Consider the following 13,232-nt stretch of genomic DNA (forward strand, 5'->3'; position numbering starts at 1 on the left):
GATGCTTATATGTGAAAATATTGTCTGCATTGGTGAACTTCGAAATTTTTCTCCATTTGATCAGATTTGCTCTAATTTTATCTTAAGCAGAATAAATTGGCTAATGATCCCTGAGGAAGGCTCACCATATTTCACTTGAAAATAGATGTTTGGTACGCAGGAAACAGTCCGGAAGACAAGTTCCCCACACTTCCTGAAGTTCTTTTTCTGTCTTTAAATCTTCTGAAAACCACAGAAAGTTATACCAATTCCTTATCTTAAACATATTAGAAATTTGCAAAAGGAAAATGTAGACAGGTTTGCTATTTATCTATTTGTTTAGATGTGACTTTTTTTTTTTTAAACAAGGAGGTAGTTTCCGTATGTTATTTGTGTTAAAGGCCAAAAGCATCCAGACTGTATCCGTCCAAACCAAGAGCCTTGTAGAGAATAGGATGTTCAAAACGTCTGGGATTGTCTGATTTCAGGGAGGGGGACTGAAACAGAGCAAAGCAAAACGCTCACAAGCCGAAGTAGAAATGATTCTTCACTTTTCCCTTACATAGTCAGAAGAAATGTTTTTCTCTTTTAAGCATAAATAGAAAACATGTGATTACATTATTTTGCTTTGTTTCTCCTGTCAGTAGCCATTTTAAACTGCATTTGCCTTTCATATGATTCTTTTCTGAAAAATGTTAATGTTTCAATGAATTTTGGATGAATGCAAATGATTCTATATATTTAGACAGGGCTTTTTCAGCTTATTTGACCAAAATTAAATAATTTATGTAAATCCAATTGGCAAAGCTTTGTTATTTTAGCAAAATATTATTTATACTCCAAAGCAAAAATTAAGGTAAAATAAGATAAATATAATAAACTTAATGAGGAACCAAAGTTTATATTATCTTCATTAAAGGATTATCTCCATTAAGGGACGTGGGTGCAATGATAGTGTTTCTGATCACACTGTTTTGCACCCAACTTTACAAATGTGGATGACAACATCGTTAACAATACCATTTTCTTAAATACCTAGGTCAACTGATCAGAAAGTGTCATTGTACTTATTTTTTTCCTTTGTACCATTGCCAAAACTATACATTGTCATAGCCTTTTTCTAGACTGTTTAACAGCAAAGGGGAATCTACTTAACACAGTTATATTACAGATGTATTTAAAATCCAAATTCATGGTACTTAAATGTGAAATAACAATTTCATGTGTTTTACAGAAAACGCATGTTTCAGAAGAGATGGGTGAAATTTGATGGCCTTAGCATTTCTTATTACAATAATGAGAAGGTAAGAACATTTGCAGTTTTCAAAGATTGCTTTGTGCATACTAAGTGTACTTCAGGAAACTAAGCAAGCGATTTGGTTTTTGAGAATAGAGGTTGGATTGTCAACATGAAAAGAATTTGCACAGGATAAAACACTCTTTTCATAATGTAACCTTTACTTGACACATAAAATTGGGATTTTTTTTAACTTACATATCTAACAATTATTTATGGAGTATCTTCTACAAACTGCAGGAATTGCTGTGAGTAATATACAGTTGAATAAGAAATTGTCTTTATTCTAGAGAGCACTCAGGAATGTTGACAAAATGACACAACTACTAGAAAGTGGCAAAGCAAGGAGAAGTTAGTTTGTGCTCTGGAAGGGGTTGTGAAAGAAACAAGGAAGGCTTCTTGCCTGAGATTTTATTTGCCATCGTCTTGAAGAAAGAGGAATGATTGTACATAGAGAACTTGCCAAGAGCAGGACCTGATAGCGGAGGGAACAGTGAGATGCTCGCATGGGAAATCAGTTGTACCACGTATGGTAGGATTGAGTAGTTTCTCTGATTGGGAAATAAGAGTATGTGAAGGAGACTTGTGGGAGACGAAGCTGGGAAAGTTGTTTGGAGTTAGACCTCGTTGAAAATCTTGTTGTGAAAGTAGTTACAATATATTCTCTAGGTGATTAAGTCTTAATGCCATGATACTGTTTTGATTGTGTCTTTCTCATTAGATATGAGAATGTCTTTATTCTTAGGAGATGTAGGCTGAAATATTTAGAAGTGAAGTGTCATTATATTTGCAAATACTTTTCAAATGTTACGTCTCTCTCTCTCTCTCTATACAGTAGGCCCTCCGTATCCACAGGGCATAGATCTAAGATCCCCAGTGGATGCCTGAAACTGAAGATACTACCAAACCGTATAGATACTGTTTTTTCCTATACATACATACCTATGATAAAGTTTAATTTATAAATTAGGCACAGTAAGAGATTATCAATAACTAATAATAAAGTAGATTTTGGGGCCATTGTTAAGTAAAATAAAGGTTTCTTGAACACAAGCACTGAAATGCCATGACAGTCGATCTAAGAACTGAGACAGCTACTCAGTGACTAACAGGTGGGTAGTGTATACAGTGTGCATATGCTGGACAATGGGATGATTCACGACCCGGGTGGGACACAGCCAGCCCGCACGAGATTTCATCACGCCACTCAGAATTGTGTGCAATTTAAAACTTAGGAATTGTTTATTTCTGAAATTTTCCTTTAATATTTTTGGACTGTGGTTGACTCCAGGTAACTGAAACCGAGGAAAGGGAAACTGCAGATAAGGGGAGACTACTGTATTTATATTTGCCAGTATATGTATTTGCACACATGCGTAATTAGGTAAAACAAAAACTGAAGATGTTAACAGTTGTCAAATCGAGGTGGAGGATATATGGGTGTTCATTGTACTAATCTTTCAACTTCTCTGAGTTTGATAATTTCCTTAATTAAAAGTTAGAACTAATAAATAGACCATATTTTTAGTTAATTAAAATCAGATAATCTTCTAGTCTTAATTATATACGTTTTCTTAAAATATGCATTTAACCTGTAACCACATTCTCTTATTTTATAGCTTATAGTCTGACATTATTTTCTCATTATTTAGAGATTTCCACTGCCTGTTATTGGTGATATTTGTGGCTTGCATAGAGATTTAGACTCTCTTTCATATATTGATTCTGCAGTGCTGCAGGGGAGAAGAGTGTATATGTTTTTAGACAGAAAGACAGACACATTGCAACAGAACACAGCCTGCACACAATACCAAGAATAATAGAAGGTTTAGAGGAGTGTTGTTTGGTTTCACTTTGCAGTGATCCAGCAAAGCATCAAATAGGTTTAAACATATCTCTTTGAGGTTTGCAAGCTGGCGGGATGAATATTTTTTAAAAGCTAGTTTTCTGCGTTAACTACTGTTTTGAGTTTGCCTGTCCGTTTTAATGTTGAGACCGTTTCTCTGCCTGGGGTGGGTTCATTGTAGTCTCTGTGTGTGATGGACTTTGACCCCTAGTTTTCTTCAGCACCTGTGCCCTTCTCTGGTTGGATTGAAAGGGGGAGGAAGACTATTCAGGAGTGAGACAGGCTTCCATGCCATGAGGCTCTGTTGGTGGTGGTCTCCTTATCCCCATTTGGGACAGAGAATTTCTAGCGTATGTGTCCAGTTGATCTCACTCTGTTTGTCGTTTAAAAGCTCATCTTCACTGCAGTGAGATGAATGCCTATTACATTTTTAGATATTGATGCAATAAAAATGATCCACTCTTGGTTTGAAATTGAGATAAAAAGTTCATATTGAAATGAATTATTACAAATCATGTAGTTTAACATCAACTTTTTCTTTTTAATTCAGTAGTTGTTTTCGGTGGCATTTCATCCCCTACCATGATTGGTTTCATCTTGGCAAAAAACAAAACCACTGGGATGGGTGTTTCCTGAAGGGAGACACAATTTCTGATGTGACCCTTCTGGCAAGGTGGTGGATCAGTGGACTAGGAAGAGGGGATTTCAGAGCTAGTGAACAGAAGGCACCGGTGTGCCCACAGCTACCGTCTCAGCTGGGTGTGCAGTTTTTTGTTTTTTGTTGTTTTGCTCAGGAAGATTAGCCCTGAGCTAATGTCTGTTGTCAGTCTTCCTCTATTTTGTATGTGGGATGCCGCCACAGTGTGGCTTGATGAGTGGTGTGTAGATCTGTGCCTGGGATCCAAACTCACGAATCCGGGTTGCTGAAGCAGAGCGCATGAACTTAACCACTACACCACTGGGCCGGCCCTGATGGGTGTGCAGTTTTAGTGGTCACATGCACCAAGTAGTTGGGTCTTTCAGTGTTTAAATATGCACTGAGGAACGTGTGGTGGGGCTTTCCAGAGAAAATGTGCAGAGTTGTCTGTTTCCCTAGTTTTCTTCCACTTTCCTCAATGCTGCGCAGTCATGTCTCTGCAAGGACTTTTTCACTGTATTACTGAAAATGGCATCATCCAAGTAGCCTTGATATCTTCTCACCTGTCAACAAGTCTAACTCATCCCCATTCTCACTCAGCTGTGGGCAGCATTGCCCTGTGGTCATTTCCTTGTCTGAACATGGTAGATAAATGGCAAACTTGAACTAGATATCTATGTTCCAGGCTCAAGGGATGCTTTCAAATTTCTTTCCTTAAGGAAAATTTTATACTCTGAAAAATGCAGTCATTTTGAGCCTGTTGTCATAGAGTAGTTTTTTTTTTTTTTTCTGTATTGTCTTTATCATGTATTGTTAGAAGAAAAATGTAAGCCAGGTCTACAATGTTAAAAATTACGAGATTTGTCTTGGGGTGTTATAATAGGTTATAAATGAGTCATTAGAGAAACTACAACTTCCTGAAGTGAAAGTGACATAGTATTTAGCTTGTTAAGTACATTTTGATCACTTCTGGGGAATTGATTTATTTTTCTGTTCCTCTTCCATAAGTACTTACCTGTTAAATGTAATATCATTATTATAAGCATGTAGGTGAGTTGTTACTTTTTTAAAGAATTTTTTTTAATCTCTTAAAGGGGTCTAGCTAGAGGAAGGAGAATCTCTCTTTTTTTTTTGTTCCTGCTTCTTTTCCTGCAATGCTGCTTCATTTTTCTCTATTGAACAATGGGTTAATGGTAACATTTTATTCAACAAATAGTTAATTATCTCACTAGAGATGTATTTTTATATGGTCCTCTAATTCTTAGGCAAACTAAAATTTGAGAATGGATCACCCCGGGGATAAGGTGTAAATGTTTTTAGACATTCTAAACGTTTGACTGTCTGATCTCACTCACTATAGACTCACAGCTAGGGAGGCCATTGCACTGTCCCCAAGGCGCTCTGCCTCTTCTTGTGCCTGAGGTTGCCTCACAGTGGGAGACATGCTCCCCTCCTCTCAATTCCTAGAGCACTCGGTGATCTAGCATTATGAGTATTGCCATTGTAACCCTCCTGTATTTCTTGAGTTTCCTCTGTTAAGCCAATCATGTAGTGTATTTCTTTGCAATGACCTTTTTTTGGCAATCTCATTGAGCATGTCTTTTTCTGTATTTTTATCTCCGTGTTTTTGCTCTTCCTTCTGAATCTCTCTAGCCATTGCTATCCATTAAAATTCTGTGCAAACTTCAAGACCCATCTTCTCCTCTTCCCTGAATCCTTTCTTTGTTTTCTCCAAATATGACATTGAGGCATATGCAGGAAAGGGAAAATAAGCTGAAATCAGGAGAGTGTGCAGCAAATCAGGCATTAGTTTATCAGAGTGTAGGCTATATAAGTCAGTGGAAATGTTAAAAAAATGAATTTATAAAAATACTAAAAATGAGCTGTCAGAGTTTGTATATAATTTTGATCAACTGGCCATAGAATTCATTCATTCAGAAAATGTTTAGACGATGCCAATTATATGAAAGGTGATGAGGAAGATAGACATAGGACCCGCAGTTCATCTGGGGAGAATGTATTAATCAAATGATTACACAGTAAATATAAAATTCACCATTAACTTATAGTTAGTTATTGCTGGAGAGGAGAAGTACAGGTTGCTTTTAGCTTAAAGTAGCATTATCTCCTTGGGTGAGGATGAGGGTGGTTATCCTGAGAGAAGAGGCTGATCAGAAGCCTTTCTTCAGGAGTGTATATTCATGCTAAAATATGAAAGATGTAGAGCCAGTAACTATGCGAAATGGCTATGCTGTTCCTTGCAGAACAAACAGTATGCAGAGGCACTGGATTGAGCAGAACCACAATATGTTCAGAGAACCTCAAGAAGGCTGATGTGACTAGAAAGAGTCAGGGAGTGGCCAGGAACAAGTTGACACTGTAACTATGGGGAGCGTCCCAAGTTATGTGGGTGCAAAAGATCAGCCCAAGTCAAAGACTATTCTATTGAAGACTAATTGACTAGAAGAGCGATATTTTAATGGACAGATATAGAGGGAGAAGGTATGTTTTCAGGAGATAATTCAGTCTTAAAGTTTGAGGTGTTTATGGGGTAGTCATATGCACTATTGATGGCTCAAAATATGGGAGTGGAGTTGACTGACATGGATAAGGAAGGGAGAAAGGGACAGATTTTAGAATTCTCCACATAAATTTGGCAGTCGAAATAGTAAGAGATTTTCTTTCTTAGCAAGAGAAGATAAAACAAAAAAAAAATGAAAAATAAGAAGAAAAAGTTATTTTATAATTACTTGTTTCTTGCTATTCCTCTCCTTTTTTATGAGGTTGCCTATTCATCTTCTTAAATCATAGTTCAAATATTGTTTTCAATTTTGGCTGCATGGGAGGACGTAGGAAAGCCTTTGTGGCCTTGGTCTTTATGACGGCGTTAAAGAATGGATAGGATTTTGATGGGTATATAAAGTCAGGGATGGGAGATTGGAGCAGAGGCAGTGGAGGAGAAGAAACTGTCAGATAACTGAGAGGGAATGCCATGATGGTACAGTATATCTTCTCAACTAGCAGAACATAAACCTCCCAGTAGAATGCTGTGTTGCCGTCACTTGTCCCTTGCCTATCTGCTATGTGTGGCAGGAGTTTACTACTGGGAGGGATGTGACTTGGCACTTGTTCTGTACGTGGAACGGTTTAGTACATACTTCTCCTCACCAGTTGTTTCAGATACTTGGGACATGCTCAAAAGTGAGAGTTGCTGTGGATAATGCTATGGAAGGGAAGAGCAGAAGAAATCCCTTAAGGAAGTGTCCAAACTCTTTTGATATTGAAGACCTTCCATAATATGACCTTGATGTTTGTTTTTAGCCTCATTCCTTTTGACTCCACACTGTGGCTCCTCTTGCTTCTCTACTTTACACCTCCATTATTCAATCTTTCTATCTAGATGCCCCCCAACCCACTTATCTGTTTGGTTAAACTTAAGGGTTCCTAAAGTCAGGCTCAGATGCCGCCATGTCTATGAAAAGACCTCTGACTTCTTTTAAGGAGAATTGAGAATTCCCATCCCATCGTTTGTACTCAGTTTTAGACTGTTCTCTCCTTACATTAGCTGTTTTTTCATTCTGAGGCTCCTAGAATGTATAAATACTCTTTGAATTTTCTTTCCAACCCAGGACCCAGTAAATATTACACCCTTACTAAATAGTTGAAATTGTGGGGTGGTCATTATGCCAGTAGTTTAGGAGGTCCGAGAAAATGAAGACTGAGAAAGTGATCAAGAGACTAAACAATGACTTCCTTGAGCACAATTGTAATATGTGTATGCCAATTGCAAACAGCCAAATCCATCTTTCTTTACTCTTTACTCCTTAGGGAATAAAAAATAAAGTGCTGCACTTGTGAGGTTAGGATCTTCGTCTTCAGAGCATTGAGCAATATGGTTAATTGGTATAATCCAACAGTCTAGTTTCTTAGGTATATTCTTGTGGTTCACAGTATGTAATAGCTGTAGTTTTGAAATGGTTCAGTTACAGTACCTGTTATGGCCAGCAGATGCCTGCAAACACCATACAATCATTTTGACCAGATTGTTTTAAAGAACATGCTGCTGTTTTTTGAACTGTATTATTGCTGGTCTAGTACAATTGATTTTATTTGATTTTTTTGCCTTTTAATTCCAGATGAAGAGAAAATTGAAAAGACATCTCACTTGAAAGGAGCATTTAATATTTTCCCTTCTGGGGCATTGTGTGTATGAGGATATATGCTATTTGTGTGTCATTTTAAAAATTTAGATCAAAACTATGAAAGAGAAGCACTTGTAAATATTGTCCCATTTTTTGATAAGATCAAGAGAATTTCATTTTAATCTGTCTTTTTTATGTATCTTTTTCTTTTTACTGATATAGGAGAAGTATTCAAAAGGAATAATTCCCCTTTCTGCTGTATCTACGGTACGTGTTCAAGGAGACAATAAATTTGAAGTTGTTACAACACAAAGAACTTTTGTTTTTAGAGTAGAAAAAGAAGGTAAGATATTTCTTTATCCCTGTAAAAAAATTTACATTTATTTCTGACCAATCAGAAGATTAATAAGCCAGTTAAGCCGGAAATGTCAAGAAGTCTTTAAATATGTGACTTTTAAATAATTTATGTTTTATATTAATTTTTTGAAAGCCATAAATACGTTGACAAGTCATTTGTTTGTCCACTGTTTTTGCTTGTGACAGATACTTAGTGAGAGTCTACTAACTGCCATGGACTTCTAAATTCTGGGGATACAGCATGAAAAAAAGACAAAAATCTGCTCTTATGGGACTCACCTTTTAGCCATTGTTTTGATAATGCAAAAATAGTTATTTAATATGCAAAAATAATTTTTCTTACTATTAAAAGGTTGGTTTTATGGAAGTTTACTTATGGTGGGGTTTAACTGTGGATGGAGTTTCAATCTTCAAATCTTCTCTGACTTTTTTAGGGGGAGGGGGAGGGGAAAGCCAGGGGACTGAAAAGTTTTCTGTTGTACACTTTGATAGGTAAGGCTGTCTTCATTAATCAAAGAATTAGAATTTTAACCTATTTTTTTAAAGCCCACTGTTATTTTCATGTAGATTATAACTCAACTTGATTTTTTAAAAGTGCTTCTTAGTACTTAATTATTTGAAGAATGGTGATATGGAAAACTTACTGAAAACTTGCTATGTGCCAGATGATCTACCAAAGGCTTCATTTTTGCAATAGTATTATGAAGTATGTAGGTATTACAATTTTTATCTCATTATACACATGGGAATATTCACCTTTTATAAACTATAACAATGTTAGCTATTACGCGACATTATTTGTCTTTTTTAAACTGCTGGATTCCTAGAACATATTCAAAAGGAATAACACATAGAAAGCATTCACTACATATTATATATTCTTAGAAAACTTCCATTATTGCTTAGGATAATCAGTAAATGAGTAAGTCCCAGCTGCTGTTCCTACTGGAGCTGCTTTTTTCAAACTATGGGTCACTATCCGTTTGTGAGATCAACTTAATTGTTTCTGATGGTACCAAAAAAAAATTCCTCAAAAACAAACAAAATAGAATAAGAAATATCAAGGTGCATCTCTTCCAGTAAGTGTACATATTATATTATGAAACATACCTGTGTATATATTGCATATGTGTGATGTGAAAAGGGTTTCTTGCTTGCTTGCTATTAAAAAAAGTATTGAGAGCTATAGCGTAGAGCTGGGGTTGGCAAACTATGGCCTGTAGCTTAAATCTGACCCACTGCTTGTTTTTGTGAATCAAGCCTTGTTAGGGCACAGCCGCTTTCATTCATTTGCGTACTGTCTTATGGCTGCTTTTGTGCCTTACTGGCAGCATGGAGTAGTTGCAGCACAGACTATAGGGCCAGGAAAGCCTAAGATATTTACCGTGTGGCTCTTTACAGAAAAAGTTTGGCAACCTCTGTCCTAGAACATTTTGTGTAGAATTGCCTATGTGAGAAGCCACTTCTTGTGATTCGTTGCCTCCAGTTCAGAAAGTTGTGCAGAGTTGTGGTACTCGATATGAGACTTGTATTTGAAATCACAGTTTTTCTCTTCTGATATTTTTTTAAACACCTGGCACTGCTCCTCTGGGCTGGCTGTCGTGATGGTCTTTCCTTCTGCCTTGGTTTCCACTGCTCTAAAGGTGACTCTTGTTTCTTCGAGGTTCTTATCACCTTCCCCTTTGCTTCTCACAGTGAATTGCACATATGCCACATAGTCTGCGTTTTAAGATAGATATACTAGATAAAGCTTCCAACTTGTGTGAAAATCTGTTTAGCCATATTCACTTGCTACAGTTAGAAGTTAAACGGACACATTTTATTTGAGTGGAAGGTATCAACCCACACATTTAAAAGTTACATGTTTACAATTGACCAATAAATCCTGTGATATGTAGTTCATCTTTGTGATGTAAACTTAGTGTAAGACTTTCATTAACTGGTATAAATTATTAAAGTCTTAGGTCTTTAATTTTTGAAAGCATGAAAATACTGCTTGCGTAAAAACTGAGAGTATCCACGTGAAATTACTAAGTTATTTTCGTTGAAAGTCATTTTTACATAGTAACAACTCACAGTTTTAAAGATGTGTATGCAGAGATGTGTGGATGTATATATGTATGTGTATATGTAAATGGCATATGTGTGTCTATATATTTAGTATGGAACCTTCAACAAGATACTAAATATGTTTTATTGTTTTTTCTTCCTTCCATGTATACAAATCATTATGTTTTATTTTGTGGCAACTTATAAATCAGCCATAGTGGCTTATGAAATATTTGACTTAATGAACTTTAAGCCAAATTAAACTTTGTTTCAATCTAATCAAGAAGCAAGATCAAAGTTTAGAACAGAGAGGGGAAATCATTTGGCATCCTAGCAGAGATGCAATCTTCATTTTTGGTGAAAAAGTTTGGAATAACCTATATACAGTGGCTACCCTTTGTATCCCCTGAAACAGTGTCCCTCTTTCTAACCTGCTGCATTGCCCACTGGCATTGCCAAGGTAGGATTACAATTAGGTATCCTCTCCACACAAATTTTCAAAGCCTTCAATTCCCCCAGGTTTCCTAGTGATATATTGTTATGCTGTTAGTTGAAAGTGAATTATATAAAAATAGTAACTTTTAAAGAATACTCTTCCTCAAATAGGAAATTTAGTCTGATTCCTTTTGTCCTCAAGCAGAACTGTTGGAATGGGTCAGTGGGTCATCATGGCAAACGATCTCTCCGGTCAGTCTGTATTCCCCTGGCACCTGTGGTCACACATGCAGATGTGTCCATTCAAAAAGCAGGTGATGTTTTGAGTGGGCGCTTCTGATAGTTAGAAGAAGGCTTCAGAATTCAGCGTGGTCCTTCCCATTCAAGGGCCATTTTCAGTACTGGCTCTCAGCAGCAGGTCCTGTGTTCCTGTCCACCACAGCTGGTTCTAGACCCTTGGCAGACACGCAGTGTGTCATTCTCTCACCTCTGTTTGTAGACAATGTCATATAGCTATCCAGTGGCAGCTATGATACTGCAAAGTTTTTTTGTTTTTTTTAAAGAACGTTCGAAATAAGAAACATAAATTCCCCTTAGTTGTTTTGGGCAAACAGGCTTACTGGTTTTGAGATCTTTAACGTTGTTAGAGGTAAGGCATGGAATATTTACTCTTTGGTGGGAGAGCCAGGGGAATTGAGTTCTCTGTTGTACACTTGGATCGACTATCATAATATAATAGACCACAAACTGTGGAGTCATTCTTGAATCTTTTCGTCTCTCATATCTCACATCCAGTCCCTCAGCAAATCTTACTAGTCTGACCTTGGAAACATGTCTGGAGTGTGACCAATTCTCAGCATCTCTACTGCTGCCACTCTAGTACAAGCCACCACTTCTATCTGGATTATTGTAATAAGCTCCTTTGATCCACTACAGTTGTATTTTCAATACAGCTGTCAGTGTGCTTGTTAAACCAGAAAGTCAGATCCTGTCAGTCCACTTCAAATGCTATGTTGTCTTTCCGTCTCACTGACAGTAAAGTATCTGTGATGTCCAAGAGTCCCTTCGTGATCTGGCCCTGGTCTGTCTGTCCTTGTCTCCCTCTGTGCTGTCCCTCCCTCACCCAGGGGCCTCTTGTTCCTTGAAAATGCCAAACCTGCTGCTGCCTTGGGGCCTTGACACTCACTGCTTTCTTTATCCTGGAATACTCTTCCTCCCACCTTCCTCCTGACTTCTTCCATCACGTCCACTTCCTTTAGGCTTTTGCTTAACCATCGCCTTCTTCCTGAGGCTTTTTCTATTACCCTATATAAAATAGAACCCCCTTGCCCCTCATCTGGTGCTTTATTTTATCCCATTGCACTGTCACTGTGTAATGTATTCTATCTCTCTGTTTTATTGCCTCCTTTCACAAGAGTGTAAACTCCAGGAGAGTAAGAAGACCATGGTCTATCTTGTTCCCTGCTCCATTCCTGGTGTTCAGAACAGGTCTTGGAACACAGTAGGCACTCAGTAAATATTTATTATGAATGGATGGGTACTGATTTCAAGAACAACCCTAGTCTGTAATAATTCCTTCTCTAATATTGATCAGGGGTTACATTGCGAGATCTTTAGTTAGATTATATTATCATATCAAAGTAAAAGTCCATCTAAACTTTCTTAGATTCTGTTATTAATGCTTTATGTGGCCTCTGTGTGGTTAATCCATAGTGTAACTAATCCTTTGTAACTAATGAATATGCCTACTACTAAATCCAGTAGTCCATAGAGTATTGTCTCTCCTGTTGAGTTTTGAACCTCCTTTTTTGATTCTTACACTACAGTTTGGCATTCCTGAAAGCCTCAAAACTAATTTGAGGTTTGAGGAAATTGCTATTGTCTTTTATTTACATTCTGGCATAATCCCAAGAAAGTGGCAACTTTATTTCCCCCTACTCCCTTTTTTTCCTTTTCTAGCCTGGAACGCTCTATTTTGAGCAAAGCCATTTCTAGGTAAGAGCACATTCTTCGAAGGAATGGTGCTGAGCACAGAGCTAAGATCAAGATATACACTCAATAAATATTTGTTTTTGGAAAGAATAAAAGTACCTTGATGTGAAGAGCAGGCAAAAGCTAGCATAGTATCTATCTTTGCCCAAGGGGAAACATTATTTGTTTTGGAATATTGTAACTTATCAAAGCATATTCCCTATGTACAAGGATGCACACATTACATAGCCAAGTACCAGTGACACTTATAATCTCTTTTATTGTGTTTGATTTATCTGTATCACTGTTTATCTTCATTGGCCTGGGTAATTGAGAATAAACTGAATGTTACTATTAATTTCTATTCTTCTTCATGACTGTTTACTTCCTATTAGCAAATGAGGCCCTCAGGAGCTAGATAATTCTTCCAGGCTATAAGGGAACCATTTGTTGAGATGCAGCCATAATATGCTTAAGTTAATGTTATTGCCAGTTTCAAATTATTTCCCAAGAAACTGA

At 37.1% G+C, this 13,232-nt stretch overlaps 1 protein-coding gene across 5 annotated transcripts in view; it reads left to right on the forward strand.

Moving 5' to 3' along the window:
- Positions 1–13,232, forward strand: part of ARAP2 (ArfGAP with RhoGAP domain, ankyrin repeat and PH domain 2) — a 174,509-nt gene that overhangs the window by 38,617 nt on the left and 122,660 nt on the right. For all 5 annotated transcript variants that reach the window (XM_046656447.1, XM_046656451.1, XM_046656450.1 and 2 more), the window contains 2 exons: positions 1,214–1,283; positions 8,124–8,244. In XM_046656447.1, the coding sequence (XP_046512403.1) occupies positions 1,214–1,283; positions 8,124–8,244 (191 nt within the window). The remainder of the gene's footprint in view (positions 1–1,213; positions 1,284–8,123; positions 8,245–13,232) is intronic.

Source organism: Equus quagga, chromosome 3 (genome assembly GCF_021613505.1).
Source record: "Equus quagga isolate Etosha38 chromosome 3, UCLA_HA_Equagga_1.0, whole genome shotgun sequence".
In the NCBI taxonomy this organism is placed as follows: Eukaryota; Metazoa; Chordata; class Mammalia; order Perissodactyla; family Equidae; genus Equus; species Equus quagga.